The sequence below is a fragment of the Lagopus leucura genome, unplaced genomic scaffold (genome assembly GCF_019238085.1).
Source record: "Lagopus leucura isolate 7727_CA_CO unplaced genomic scaffold, USGS_WTPT01 Super-Scaffold_739, whole genome shotgun sequence".
Taxonomy (NCBI): domain Eukaryota; kingdom Metazoa; phylum Chordata; class Aves; order Galliformes; family Phasianidae; genus Lagopus; species Lagopus leucura.
Window position 1 is genome coordinate 16,797,726 of NW_024962255.1, and position 15,123 is coordinate 16,812,848.

At 46.6% G+C, this 15,123-nt stretch overlaps 3 protein-coding genes across 9 annotated transcripts in view; 2 read left to right on the top strand and 1 right to left on the bottom strand.

Annotated features, from left to right (window-relative positions):
* Window positions 1–755: 755 nt before the first annotated feature.
* Window positions 756–9,218, bottom strand: HIF1AN (hypoxia inducible factor 1 subunit alpha inhibitor). The gene is made up of 8 exons (XM_042863177.1): window positions 9,018–9,218; window positions 7,704–7,954; window positions 6,756–6,904; window positions 5,608–5,753; window positions 4,998–5,104; window positions 4,538–4,601; window positions 4,195–4,305; window positions 756–3,145 (listed from the first exon to the last, which is right to left on the bottom strand). Exons 1-8 carry the CDS (start codon window positions 9,183–9,185, stop codon window positions 3,101–3,103), a joined length of 1,041 nt encoding a protein of 346 aa, XP_042719111.1. The 5' UTR covers window positions 9,186–9,218; the 3' UTR covers window positions 756–3,100.
* A 13-nt stretch (window positions 9,219–9,231) lies between these two features.
* Window positions 9,232–12,358, top strand: NDUFB8 (NADH:ubiquinone oxidoreductase subunit B8). 2 transcript variants are annotated; one of them, XM_042863179.1, is made up of 5 exons: window positions 9,232–9,287; window positions 9,669–9,795; window positions 10,055–10,154; window positions 11,214–11,369; window positions 12,070–12,358. In XM_042863179.1, the coding sequence occupies exons 1-5, from the start codon at window positions 9,233–9,235 to the stop codon at window positions 12,160–12,162; spliced, it is 531 nt and encodes a 176-aa protein (XP_042719113.1). In that variant the 5' UTR covers window position 9,232; the 3' UTR covers window positions 12,163–12,358. The 2 variants fall into 2 exon arrangements, with proteins under 2 accessions (XP_042719113.1, XP_042719112.1); XM_042863178.1 differs by lacking the exon at window positions 9,232–9,287 and adding an exon at window positions 9,405–9,519.
* Window positions 12,359–13,407: 1,049 nt separating this feature from the next.
* SEC31B (SEC31 homolog B, COPII coat complex component) overlaps window positions 13,408–15,123 on the top strand; it is a 32,490-nt gene continuing 30,774 nt past the window's right edge. For 4 of the 6 annotated variants that reach the window (XR_006177358.1, XR_006177359.1, XM_042862702.1 and 1 more), the window contains exon 1: window positions 13,408–13,483. The gene's annotated coding sequence lies outside the window, so the exon portion shown is untranslated. Of the gene's footprint in view, window positions 13,484–13,718; window positions 13,768–14,143; window positions 14,167–15,123 lie in introns of those variants that run through there. The other 2 variants (XM_042862705.1, XM_042862706.1) reach the window with 2 other exon arrangements.

A 15,123-nucleotide genomic window follows, 5' to 3' on the forward strand; every position in this document is an offset into this window, starting at 1 on the left:
GATGCACATAGGAGAAGCAATTGATAAAGAACTCATTACACTGATAGTACAGTTTGCTCCTTTGGTCCCGTCAGCAACCAGAGCACAGCAATACCACTCAAGTCATCAGGAAAGGAAATTCGTTGCTTCCCTAGCAGTATATGCAGTTGATAAGTTGTTGGTCCTTGGAAGCTACAAAATTGCTTCTGATAAATTCTTTGTGATATTAAGCAAAGCATTGTTGGCAACAATCATATTGTAGGAAAAAGACAACTCACCCAACTGGTGATAAGGCCTCCAGTTACAGAACACCCCCTCTCAGGAAGTAGCCTTCATCCAGGAGATGTTCTCCTTCCAGAGGCTAGCCCTTAAATGAGCCCAGAGAGGGCCCAGCACCCACTCGTTTCAGCCAGGTGGGAGGCACAGGTGAATTGCTTGAACCTGTGCTTCCCAGGCTGGCCACTCTCTTCCCCCCCCCCCCCCCCACACACCCACCCCAGGTGCTCAATTAGTTTAGGCTGTGTCTTAACAGTTCCCTTACAACAATTTTTAAAGATTCCATCTTATACCCAGCTTTCCTGTCAGGCTTATGGGGACGAGCTTGGGGTAAATCATGAAAATGCAGTTGGTAATGCTGTTGTGAAGTTTCTGAGACCAGCAGACTTTACCAGCTAAGAAAAAAAGTGACATTATTAGACCAAAAAGTAACTCCCTATGTACATCCCTTTATGCAGCTTTCATATACAGTCACTCATAAAATAGAAGCCACACAGTTCTGTTGTTCAACATTGGTTGTATTTAAGAACTACACTTCAGAAGGTACCGTGTGTTTGTCACACCCCACCCCCTGCACACACGCACCCCTAGCAGAGAACACACACAGCTTCCCAATACCATGGCAAGGGGCATTGAAAGCACAAGGTGAAAACGGAAGGGGAGAGTCAGTCCATCAGTGCATTGTAAATGAGCTTTCACAAAGTCAAGTGCAGCAAAAACTGTTCAGACACTTTAAAAGTTAGACCTTTGGCAAACAAAAAAGATCCTAAAGTTACATATGTACCATTCTCTCTCCACATGGGACATGAACTCCCACCCTGAGCTCCAGGAATTGATGGTGTCTAACAAGTAGTACTGGAGACTACTGTGTGATAAATAAATAGCACAGAGATGGGATTTCATTTGAGCATCTTTCAAGCAAGGGCAGAGACTTCCCAGATTCCTGGGAAGGCCTTTTTTTGGGCCAGTCAGCAGACTAGCCTTTTTCCCCACCTGCCCAAACACTAAGCATTGAGAAGCATCCAGGTGAGCAACCTTCATTTGGCAGAATCTGCAACAAGTAACACGGCAGTCAGACTATTCTGTGACATGTACATTTTCTAAACAAGGGCTCTGTAGCTGCCAGTTACACTTCATTTGCTCTGACCTGCAAGCAGCCATAAAACTAGCCCCTAGAACCTCCAGTTCAATAAGTCTATCACCTTTGTGCAAGAAAACCTCACAGTTCGTGGTGCATGAGCTATCTCTGCAAAAGATGAGGCCAATGCCAGAGCACTTATCGAGCAGCATCTTCTCAACACTTATCGAAATCCTGTGTCAGAATAAGACCTGAAGAAAGGGGAAAGTAATGGGAAGTCTCAACAACAACAAAAAAATCCCTCACTATTTTCTTTAATGAAAAAAATAGCTTCTCCCATCTATACTCTTAGGACCCATTACAACTGCATTAGATATACAAGTCCTTGGCACTATCTCCAAATCAGGAACAGCACTGCAGTGCACTCTGGGCAATAAAAAGCCAGCCTCCATATGAGCCTAAGGTGTTTGGCTTTTTTTTTTTTTTTTTTTTTTTTTTTTTGCAGCAGAGATGGAAGAAAGCAAAATGATTTTTTAGGGTGACTGCTGAGAACTCAACCAGAAGCTCCTCTTATTCCTCTGCCCCACTCTTGTCACTTCCAGCCATGCCAAGTTCCAGAATGCAAGAAGGATTAAAATAAACTTAATTACAATTAAACAGAAAGCCCTGACCTCTTTCAAGTGACTACACAAGGAAGGGAACATCACACTGGCATGGATTAAACTGATGGACAGGAACCATACAACATCACACAAACATGTGTGCAGCCACACACACTCGAGTTTTTGCAGGTTTGGTAAAAAGGGCAAAATGTCTGAGGAGCTGGCATCCCTGATGGGGATAAAGGAGACTTTGTACCTGTCTGACACTGTATCTCTATAGTCTCTCTCAGCACTACCACAGAATTTTTTTTTTTCCAGACATGGCTTGATCAGTCAAGACTCAAAGACTGGCCTGACATTTATCTATCTCACTTCACAATTCTTCATCCCCTTTTAAAACACTGCAGCTTAAGAGTGGGAGAGAAGTCTTCACTCCCTAAAACTGCTGTCAGATTGAAGGTTTATCTAGACTCCTACAACAGACACTTGGAGAGCACAGGAATTGGTGCTCACATACTTGGTTAATTCACTTTCACCTCTCTACCCTGTACAAAGTCTCAAGCACAGATGTCTTGAGTTAAAGAAACTGAATCATTTGTCCAGTTACTCGCCATACAAGATCATTTCACTTTTTCACCTCTGCTATACAAAAAGGTGCCAGAGTTGAGCACGGACAGGTCTTCTGATAACAAAGAACTGTGAAACCTGTCACTTTCCATTACATATCCACTGCAGGCACCAACATGTAAACCCAGCCAAGAGGCCCAAACCCCATGAGGCTGAGGAAACACAATCGATCCCAGTTCCCCTTCAAACTCTTCTTCAAATGCCTGAAAATCCTGAAGCAACATCTGAGTGCCAGAAGCCATGCTTCTTTTTGTGGCAAACAGAGCAGAGGAAGAAAAAAAAGTTAGTGAGCATGAATCCAGCTTCCAGTAAGTGCAGACTCTTTCTTGGGAGGTTCAATCAGATGACAGTGGAGAATGATCGGGGTACTAATGGTATTGCAGTTCCAGTAGCCCCCTTTATTGTAGTGGGGCAGGGATAGGGATGGGCCAGGAAACCCATCAGTCTGTTAAGTGCTGCGTGCAATACTAGCTCTCAGTATCTTCCATTGCTTGTGAACAAAGCAGCTGCAACATCAGTCACCTGGGCAGCCAGGCATTTAGTCATACCGTCCTTTAATCATCATATTCAACAAGGGACCCACCTGTTGAAAGCAAAAACACAGTTAGACAAGATAGTTACAGAGAAGAGGCAACTGCACAGCATGCTCCTTTCACATCTAGACAGTTTAAGAGTCAAGTGCCCAAGCGCAGAAGATATCAATATTCAACTTCAGATGCCACCAAAATACTACATGCATAGTATTGGTTTGACATTTTTTCCACTTCCCTGCATATGATTTCTCAGAACACGCTATGAAAAACAGCCAACCTTCATCAGGGGTTGCTTTTTGCATGTTAGAGAAGGGATATTCTTCACAGCTAAATCCACTCTGGTCACTGGAGTCACTTGGAAGGCAGGCTAGTACAGTTTTCAAGCAAGACCACTCCTATCTCTCAGCACTGCCTGTTGGGAAGACCTTACGCATGCTACAGTAGCAAGACAATTGCAGGGGACAGGACTGACCTCACATTATTGAACTAAAGAAGAGTTCCTGCACAGTGGTAAGGGATACAGACTATGAAAGCATTTATATTCATATCCAGTATTTTCACTCTCAGATCAACATGACATCTTCAAAAGCATGTATCAGTACTTCAGTCCACTGTTTTTGAAATATCAGTTAATTAAAATTGGGGGGAAAAAAAGTAGAGATGACTGGGATTAAGGGGAAAGCTCACAACTATGGAAGAGTTATTTCCAATTTAAGATATTTGGACTCAGCAGGTAAAAACAAAATCATTTTTATTTATATATACTGGATATTGTTGCTGCAAGGAGACTTACAATAGCTTGGGAGCAACATTTTCTTGATACTGCCCAAAGCCAAAGTACATCTTTCTCCTTAAAGCTGAACAGTTCCTCCATTGCCTGTAGTTTTCCTCTATAGAGTTATAATTTAAGGAGTTTGCACTTTTCAAGCCAAGAAGAATTCTGAAGACAGCACAAAGAACCAACTACGGCAAAAGAGTAAAGCTGTGTTCTCCTACCTGTGCTGTGACAACACCTGCAGAGCCAAATAGCTTGTACCTTAAGTTTTGCATTAGCCTACAACCATTTCAACAGCAGCAACTATTTGGTTCTCATTTGTACCTCTTGTGGACTTCCTAAGGCTTCTCCCAACATCTTCTCAATGTTTCTCATTATCGCCACTTTCTGATGAGCCTTTAATGGATATTCAATTCTCTTTGGGGTCGGGGCACCCTGAAATACCAAAAGTAGCTCACTGCACGCTTACTGAATTGGCAATTAATTCAGTCTTCTCCCAGCCACTCAGCTCTTCACACCACATGAAACACAAAGTAGTTTTCAACATTAAAGCACACAGTTTGTTGCAAAGCAGATCTCACAATGACAGCACGTGCCAATAGAGCTCTATTTGAAACAGTCATCTGCAACAGAGATATCCAAGGTGTAGGAAGGTGCTTGTACTCACCTTGTACCAGAAGTTCACAGTGATGGTAATCCCACCATTCAGGAGAGACTCGATGTGGTGCCACCTGCACAGAAAGATCAAAAGGAAAAAAAAGAACTACTGAGAAGATATTTCTACAGCTTATAGGCAGATCGTTTGGCTGAATGAATTCAGACTGCTCTGGACAAAATTGGCCCTATACCTCCAGCATGAAGAACTCAGAACTTCTGGAGAACTCCTTTATTAAATACAGATCATTTTCTTGCACATTAGTAGAGAACACACACAGCAAGGTAACATCAGGAAGAATTATCTCTCTCATCTTAAAGCAAGGAAGCAGGCTGGCCCAAGATATAACAGAAAATGACATATTTGCTGGAAGAGGCAAAGCAAAATTCTCCTAAGAGCCAGCCCAAGAGTTTAAAGCAAACTTTTTAACCCCGACTTGTTGGTCACTGCGCAGTCCCTCCATCTTGCTTACCAGTACATAGGTATGTACAGCACATCCCCTGGACCCACCACCGTCTCGTAGCCAACCACGCTCCGGAAATTTGGGAACTTCTCATAGTCAGGATTATCAAAATCCACCTAACATAACAAAACATTAAGATACTTAGAAAAACTTCCTGCTGTGACAGTCCTTATTTGGCCACAGAATGAAATTCCTCCCTATCTTTCTTTCCTGGCTTTTACAATCCCATTTCCATCTTAACTCCATAGTATGCTCCTGCACATCCAGAAAGTACTACCAACTCAGTAAGAGTCCTGAAGTTCCTCTCCAAGCAAATCTATCTTTGGTCAAGTGATCTATGAATCAGAATAGAGGAAGCAGCTGCTGAAGACCAGACGTGCTATCAGTGAGAGAAGTTGATAATCCTAGTGCTTGCAAGTCAGGACCACACACAAACAGAAACACCTCCTGTCCTCCCATCTATACTCAGTGTATCCAATAGTTAACAGATCTGAGCACAGGTGCTGCAAAGCTCAGAAGCGCTATGCAGCTTTAACTGTAATACAGATTCTTCCCACACAGCATCTTCACAAATACCCTTGTTCTCCCACGGAGCAGAAAACAGATCTGCAACTCTCACCTGGCTCTGTCTGTCACATGGGTGGTGCACAGGATAAGGGTAGAGGCATTCAAACTGATCAGGAGGAAAAAGGATACACCTCTTGTAACCCTTAATCTGAGCGAAGAAGTTTTGCTGCTCGTCATAATGAGCTGGTGTCACATTCCCTATACAGAGAGAAAAGATAATCAAGACACTTCTGTGCAGTTATGAGAGACTGAAGCAAGTTCTATTCCTTGCTGGAGACTGTAAATACTCTTCCACATATCAAGAAAACTAAGAAAGGAAAATAACTCCAGGAACATTACAATCTGATCATTTTATCAGTCGGTCATTACTGAACAGTTGTTACCCCACACACAATTGCCATGCTGAATCCATATTCAGCAATTTATGCTCTGCAGGATTAGGATTTCCAGCTTGTCTCCATGAACAGCAGATGGCAAATGTTGATGGGAAGCTTTTTCATAAGATAGTCTGTTTAGCTGAGAATTTTTTATAGTCAATTCTACAACTTATTATTAATCTAGAGAAAAGGAGTTTAACAGCCCGATTCCGAGAAAAGTCCAGTAATTCTGCAAGAAAACAAGTAAACAAACCTCCTTGTCATTTGGGCTTCATAATGCAACACCCTCCTACTGTCTCAGGCACTGATTAACGGTTATGAAACTTGACTATTATTACCAGATCTTAAATATAATCAAATCTTAAAATTTGATTATATTAAAATACAGTAAGTCATTTTATACACATCTGTTTTTTCCTTTAGGGTAGACATTGTCACTTCTAATAGAAGTCCAGAAGGCTAACTTCGCTCATCTTACAAACTCTTAGACTGCAGACATTTTAAATCTATGGTATCTGAAGTGTTCAAACAACAACCAGGTCTCAAAATATGATCACAATAATCACCCTGCAGTATCAATTAGAGCCTTTCCACAAGCAGAAGATTACCTCCAGTCATTCCCAATAAGCAAACTATTCATTTTGGTTTCTTCCTTTTTATAACCTAAGCTGTGACAACAGTCCCATTCCAACTGAAAGCTTTCAATTGCTTGCTGGGGAAGAATGCTTAGGAACTAGCTGAAAATCCATCTGAAAGACTTTCAGGAACTCAAACACAGAGTTGCTAACCAAATCTTCTCCCTGACTCATAAGAAGCTACTCACCTTCCATGCCAATGAGCAGCAAGTTAGAAGTCAGTTGACCCCAGCCACGTTTCCCCTGCTGTTTGTTAATCCAGTTCCAGTTGAAGCCAAGGAAATCCACCACAATCTTCCTTCCAACCGTGTCATTCAGAGTTTGCTGCAGGTAAAGTCTGTATTTCCCCAAAGACAGGCAGGAGGCAAATATTAAGCTTTATGATGAACACATCTCTTAAGAAAGACTTCAAAGACAAAGAAATATAACTCCTAGAGATTTTGTTTTAACAGCACTACACATGGCTGTGAAAATGAATGGCTTCAAAAAGATCCCACAGTTTGCCAAATGGTTCCCTGGTACACAGCAAAGCAGAATACAACTCCATATGAACAACCAAAGGGGGAAAATTGGAATTTTAGATCAAAAAAAACACCACCTCACAGGTGCAGGAGGAAGAAGCCCTGAACAGCCTGGCTCACAAAAAAACTCATAAATAATCCTCAGATAGATGTTTGCACTGTAAGTCATCTGCAATGAGCTAGAAACGTGCAGGCTCGTTTCTCAAGGCTCAGAAAATCCAGCATGTTTCAGTTTCAAGCTGTTTGTTTGTGTTAGGCAGACATCACCTACAAACACACAGCACACAGTCAACTTTTCCTCATCTCTGTAAGAAAAAGTTAAGACAATTTACCTCAGTATTCTATGAAAAGGCTGATTTCTATAGCCTCTACCTTTTTATCCTCAAAGCTCCTCTACCAATACCACAGTTTGTCAAAGTCAAGTGATGCATAAGGCCTCCTCTAGTTTCATGAACTGAGGGCACGTTTTAGTAAGCTAACACAGCTTCTGTCAAATGGCAGCTATGCAGGAAGTGCCTATAAAAATGAAGTTTGAAAGGTTTTTATCACCAGCTCTCACTAAAATGTACCCCGTGGAGACCTGAAGAAATGGGGGAATTTCTACCTATCACTTACCTCTCAGCACTCCCTTTTTGTTGTATTTCTTGAAGTCTGTCCACAAACTCAGCAAACTTCATCTCTTCCCTACTTGACTTAGGTTTGAAATTCTTAAAATTGGCCATCTTCTTTTCATCATAGTACAAAAATTTGTGTGTACTGGCACTGTACACTGAGAAGTCCCCATTGCCAATGTTTTCCTGGAGGTAGTCCAGGTCCCACTTCAGGGCAGGATAAACCAGATTTGTATCCGTCAGCACCACTGGCTCCTGGAGAGAAACAGGAAGTTCAGTGATTCAAGGATCATTTAAACTTGAAAACTATCACGTTTGTTACTGCAGCTCTACAAACTCTCTTTTAAAATTTATAATTGCAAAAGACACTTAGAGCAATGACATGCCTTGGCCTGGAGAGAAAAACACACAAAACACAACAGGAAGTCTTAAGTAAGTGGTGGCTGCTCCCACAGCCAGCTCCTAGTAGCAACAGGACAGATTCTGCTATCTATTTAGCTAATCTCTAACATGGGAGGTTAGGCAAACAGAAGCTGGGGACTGTTTCAGATTTGCTTGGTTCTGTCACGTAGCAAGGAAACAAATTCTGCTCATCATTTCCACTCTGACAACTAAAGGGTAAATACTGGCAAAAAAAAGTAATTCTAAATCCAGAGAAAGTGTTTACTGCTTTTTTCATGGAGAAAAACTGCAAAATACAACCATCCAAAACCTGAGATTATAACCTCCCTTCTACCCAAAAAAACACTAGAGAAGTAAGGTAAAAAATGTTATTTGTCTCCTCGTCTACAAACACTGAGAGTCCTAAACAAGAACGACACCTGCTATATTCTCACACTGTGCAAACACAACACCCCTTCCTGCTGGACTGCTGGCCCCAAACCTGGCAATCTTACCAAACTCTGAGCTTGTCCTCCAGAACCAATAGAAGAGCAGCCACTGCAATGCAAACTTCACATCTGTGGCCACACTCACTTCAACAATAACTCCATGCACACGGTTTTACACAGTATTTCCGTGATTTCCGCTCAAAAAACTGAAGTAAATAAAGCAAAAGCTCCTATACGTACAAAAGCCAAGGCTGCAGCACCAGAAGGAATAATAACAAATAACGGAACCGGGAACCCGGCGGGCTACAAGTCCGCACGGGAAGAGGGCAAGCGGGGCACACAGAGCGAAGAAAGCGGCAGTCCCGAGGGACGAGTCGGGAGGCGGAACGGATAGCACAGGCGCCAGAAGAGCCCCGTAGCCCATAAGCTGCCCCGCGGGCTCCGTTCCGCACGGCCGGAGGAGCAGCGCCGCCCGCTCCCAGCCTCACCTCGTTCTCGATGAGCTCCTCGGCGCGGGGGTCGCTGTGGCTGAGGCGCGGGATGGGCCGCGTCTCGAAAGAGTAATGGCGGAACTGGGAATCGCTCCAGCCAGGCCCCGCTGGGCCGTCCCGGCACCCCGCCGCCGAAGAGGAAGAGGAGGAAGAGGCCGCCGCCATCACCGCCTCGGCCGGGGAACCCGGAACTAGAAAAGCGGAAGCGGAAGATGCCCGCCCACGGCAACGCCGGAAGCGAAGAGGAAGGGCACCACGGAGACGGAGGTGGGAATAGAGGCTAACGGCGCCCCCCTGCGTTGTGGTGGTTCTGGCGGAGGGCCGGCCCCGGCTCTCGCTTTTTCCTCTCTTCCTTTCTGTCCTTGCCAGCCACCGTCGGCAGCGCTGCGCGGCGGGGCGATGGCGGCGGCGGGGCGCGGCGGTGTTCTCTGGCAGCAAGCAGCAAGTTGGCTGCGGGCGGCGCGGGCCGCCGCTGCGGCGCCCTCAGGGGCACGGGCGGGTAAGGGGCGGCCGGGAGCGGGGGGCCGCGGCGGGCCGCGGCGGGATGGGCGGCTGCGGTGGGATGGGCGGCGTCCTTGAGGCCTGCGGGCTGTGAGGGCGCCGTGCCCTTCCCGGCCGGGCCTGCGCCCACTGCCCCGCTCCGTCTAGCTTCGGGTCTGACCAAGGATCAACTGCCCGGGCCATACCCAAGAACGGCGGAGGAGCGGGCGGCAGCCGCCAAGAAGTACAACATGCGAGTGGAGGACTACCAGCCCTACCCTGACGACGGCTTCGGGTGAGTTGGGAGCCCCTGCCCCCTGCGGCCGGGGTCTGGCTGCAGCCTGCTGCACTCCTCACTGCTGCGTGCCTGTGGGCTTGGAAGGCATCGCGTGGGTATTGCAGCGGTGGGTGTGTTGGCGTAGGTGTGTGTTCAAAAAGATACATGTGCACGTGGATCCATATATAGATATGTATATGGATATATATTATGTGCTAAATGTGCCAAAATTAACGCAGATTTCTCGAAGCTGTGGGCTTTTGTCTGTTTCTCACAGGTATGGTGATTATCCCATGCTCCCTAATAAGTCCATACATGAGCGAGACCCCTGGTACCAGTGGGACCAGCCAGATGTGAGGCGCAACTGGGGAGAGCCGGTGAGAACACCTGCAACAGTGTTCAGCATCAGTGCTGCTGTTACTGAATGGCATTACATGGGCATCCTTACTGTGCTTGCTTTGTTATTCGTTGTTCAAACACATCCACAAGCATGGGGGTGTTACACACAGTGCAGGAACAGTCAGAAGTAAAGGCTGTGACCATCAGGAGAAACCTGCTCAAATAAAGCATCTGTGTCAACTTTCATTATCTTAAGCTCCTCAAGCTCCTGGTCAGGAGTAAGCACTTCTGTTAGTATGTGGCCTTTCTGTGAAGGACTGGAATCTAGCTGTTATTATTGAGTTGGTAGTTGACTTGAGCTCTTTTTACTAGAAGTAGAGTTTATATAAGTTTGTGATGTAATACATCATAGTATAAACATGCAAGAGCTTACTAGCATGTGTATCACAGAGTAGAGTTTGAAGTCTGTGTTGCAGTGTCTGCAGGAAGCACCACATAGAAAACCTTGTGGTGATTCTGTATTTTTGTGCTGGTCAGCACATGAAGGCATGTATAGGTAATGCTGCCCTTAAGATGGGTAAGATTTTTAGTTGTAAGAACTGGCTCTTGTTACTACTTGAGGTGGCTTCCCACTGCCCTTACTCTTAAGGAGTAGCAGCAGGTGCTTTACCTACTTTGAGGAACCAGCTTCCAAATAGCAGGTGGTTGCTTCTTTGTTTGGAATACAGCTGATAATTCTGTTCAGATGTGTGACTGATCTTTCATAAAAAAAAAAAAAAAAGGGTCCCAGTTTCTACCATGACTTCTCAACTGTGCTGGGGAATAAATCTAAAGTGGAGTGATTATGCATATAAATAAACATTGCTCCTGTCTTATAATTAAGCATGATTGCCAGGTATGAACATAGGATGGAACTTGGAGCCTTGTTTTACCGTAAGCAATTATTGCCTCTGTGGCTTTATCTCCACTTGTGTGGTGGAGATTAAAGGTAACTTCTAGCAGTTTTGTGATTGAGAATGTTGTAAATAGTTCTAGGTAAAAGCAGCTTGAGTACTGCTGGTAAATCTGTATCCTTCTTTGTTCTTGTTATTCTTTAGATGCACTGGGACTTTGACATGTATATTCGGAATCGTGTTGATACATCACCTACTCCAGTTCCATGGCATACTATGCGCAACCACTTCCTGATTTTTTTGGGTACCATGCTGGTCATGTTTGCTGTTGGAGAGATCTATCCATCTTACAGGCCTGTGGTGAGTGATACTCTTGGGCAGAGGGAGGGAAAATAGCTGTGCTGCTTGTCACTGCTGATGGCCAAAAGAGTATTTTCTGCTGCAGTTGGGTGAGTGTGGATGTGAAACCCTGCTGGCAACAAGAGACACTTAATTCAACCTAAGTTACTCTGTTGGCTGGCTCAGTTGAGTTCACAGGTTGTTTCACAATGAGCAGTTCTCATTTCCAGGGAACTAATTTTTAATTTTCTTACGGGATCCATCCTTTGGTCTAGGCTTTCTACTGCCTGTGTGCCCATGTGCATGAGAAATGCCTTTTTGCTCTTCTCTAGCCCCGTGTTTTTCATTCTCTCCAATGACCTGCATCATTTTGAATACTACTGATAAATGAGTCTGAACACAAACAAGCAAACAGTTCTTGCAATGCGTTATCCTCACACTGTGAGATGAACTGTTGGTTGATTAAATATTTCCCTGTTGAAGGGCTTGGGTTTTTGCAAAAAACAACCCAACCTCTAATGTCTGAATTTCCTGATCTGATATTTCTACTGAAGCAGTTACACTGAAATTTAAAGAGTGGCTGACATACCTTCTTTTTTAAGGGGGAAAGGTTAGGGGTCTTAGAGGAGACTGAGGGGGAAGTTGAATGAGATGTTTTCTCCTTACCTCCTAAGTTGCTTGTTTGAATGTGGTGTATTTGCTGCTGTTTTTGTTTTTGTAGGGACCGAAGCAGTATCCCTTCAATGATCTGTATCTGGAGAAAGGAGGGGACCCCGATAAAGAGCCACCAGTTGTGACGCACTACAAAATCTGAAAGCTGCTGGAAGTGCTTTTTATCCTGCACTAGCTCTGCTGGGGCTGGCATCTTCTTTAGTTTTCACTGCAGCATAAGTTAATGCTTGTTCTTCAACATTGAACCACTAACTGCAGTGAAATATATCAATGATACCTGTTGTGCTAGTTGTCTTCTGTTGTTTTAAAAAGGTAAAGCAGTGGCCAATGGAATTAAATGTTATTTGCCTTTTTTCTAGACAGGCTATGATGTGGGGCAAACTTCTGGCTTATAAATATTTTTGTAGAAGGTATATTTGTTAAACCTGTTTATGTTGAAGATATTGCTTGTTACTAAGTGGCTTATTGGAGATACAGCTTGGAATTGAACTAGATCATATAACTTGATGTGAAATGTCTGGTCTGGTTAAGTGTAAGTGCCAGATTTCGGGAGTCTCATTCCATGCGAACAACTGTCCTTCCTCAGTGGTATTTGGCTTTGATCTTTTCCTGCTGTAGATGACTTTAGTGAAGCCTGCCAAAAAAAGCTAGCAAACAAACCCAGCTCTGGCCTTCACTTCAGGTCTGAGAGCACAGGTGCTCAAGCTGTGTGCTACCCAGCCTGAGTTCAGGTAAGGGCCTCCTGTGGTGTTATTCCCTGTTTGACTGGGAAAGTTATGCATAGTTTAATTAAGCTCTTTTATTTTCTAGCTCCACCCTTTGCCATAACCTTTTCCCTCTTTGCTAAAGGGGGCAATGCCTTCCGCATAGGTGTGTGATAGAAGTTCCATTTCCCTGCTCTGCTGTCAGCACCCTGCTGTCATTCAGTTGTGTGCATTAAGGGAAGCGGACATTTACAGGAAACGATTTGCAATTACCGGTGTAAGAAAAGACCTCATAACGGCATTCTAGAGGGCAGTTTGGTCTCTGTGTCATTTCTGTAGGGATGTGTGTGCAAGGAAATGAGGTGACCCAGTCCTAGGACACAGAAGTGTTTGTAAATAAGGCTGACCTCTTGGGCAGTGCTGAGCAATCCACGCGCTGCCTGGCTCCTGCTTTTAAGCTGGAAACAACGGTGCTTTACCTCAGCGGGGTTTGAGTTTTTCGGGTAATTTTTTGAACTGCGGGGACCACGAAACAACGTGTTGTGCACAGGAAGGCGCTCCTGGGGACGCTGAGCGGTAGGCGCCGCGCCGCAACTCTGCCCGCACTCCACCTGCGGCCGAGCCGCGGGGAGGCGCCACTGGCGCGTGCGCAGTGCAGCGGGCGTGGCGCGTTCCTCGGAGGCGGCGTCTTTTGGGCTCCCGGCGGCCACCGTCGTAGGGCTCAGCTGCGGGACCGAGCGGCGGGACGGCCGGCAGCCGGTAAGGGCCGCGGCCTCTCCTCCCCTCTCCTCCATGTCCCGCCTCGCCCCCACCCGGGCCGGCACCGAGCGGCCGCTTCTGCTGCGCACCTCTCGGCCCCGGGAACCGCCCGCGGGCCGACCTCGCGGCCTCCGAGCCAGCCGCCTCCGCCGCTCGGGTCGGCGTTACCGCGGCTCCGTCGCCGCCCCTCTCTCCCGGCGGCACGGCGCGCGTGACCGCTGGGTGCGCCGGGCCGGCCCCGTGCCCTCGGAGCGGCTCTGCGCCCGGCGGCCTCCGCCGCCCCGGTACGTGTGCGCGCTGCCGTGCACAGAGCGTGCCTGGCGATAGTTGGAGTGTGCTCGCAGCGTGACAAGTTTCTTTAGGCGTGTGGCTGGAGCGCACGAAACTCAGAAGTTTCTTTCCGTGCCGCGATGGTGTCGAGCCGAGCCCTGCCCTGCTGCGACCCCGCCTCGGCAGCGCCGGCGATTAGCCGCGATTAGTGCCTGTGCCGCCTGTAATCTGGGTCTATAATAAGCACCTGGTAGAGCTGTAGGCTGCGATGCCGGAGAGCTGCGGAAAGGAAGGAGCGGTGCGAGGGTTTGTGATTGATCCTGGGGTGTGGAGCGTCACGCAGTTTGCGTCTCAGCTCCTGTGCCGTGGCCCTATGGCCTCTGTCGGTTCCGGGGGGGCTGCTTTGCTGCCAGGTGACCTTGGCTGAGTGTTGTGTTCTGCTCTGTGCTTGGTTACAGTGGGTCGGGCTGGCAGCTTCCTTCGTGGGCTGTGCAGGAGGGCAGCATCACCGGGAGCTGTTGAAAGGAGCGGGATGCCCGGGGGCGAGGGGGTGTGGTGTCACTATCCCTGGAAGTGTTGAAGAACCGTGGAGGCGTGGCACTGAGGGATATGGTTAGTGGTGTTGTTAGTTGTTGGTGGTGATGGGGTGGTTGGACTCGATGACTGTAGAGGTCTTTTCCAACCTTAATGATTCTATGAAGGGGGAATGGTTTGATGCCCAGTGGTGTGGGGGACTGGAGAAGTGAGTAGGGCCATACTGACAGTCCTGGGTGGGGAAGGAGAGAGGCCTTGCAGGAGTGGCATCGGGGTTGGTTATTGTGGCAGCTCTGAGATTCAAACAGAAGATAGAAGGTCAGCTTGGTCTTTACAAGTGTTTCAAGCTATTGTAGATAAGGAATTCTGCCCCTGTCAGCACTGCGTGTAATCCATCACGGTATTAGAGCATGTGCTCCTACCCGTGCCCTCCATTTCCCAGCAGTGAGCGGTGCCCGGCAGGGCCGGGTTTGGCTTTGCAGGCGTTGTTACCATTTAAGGACACTGCAGGAAAGCAAGGCTGGGAGAGGCTTTAGGGGAGCACTGCTTCTGTTCTGCTGCTGCCACTTGGGCTGAGATCCGCTGATGCATTGTGTCTGTAATCGGATGTTCCTCTGGAGGAGTGGGAGGTGGAATTGTCATGGCTAATTAATTAAAGGTCGTAAGAAAAGCATGAGCTTTCTCAGAAGTCTTAGGTGCTATTTTGGGAGATGACAGCAGGTGGCAATCTCTCCTTAAAAATTGTGCTGTGGAAGAGTCCGCTACTTGTGGGTTTTTCTCAGACAACCACAAGAGGTTGCTAAAGAGCCTTTTCTTTCTTTAAGGATCGTGGAAGA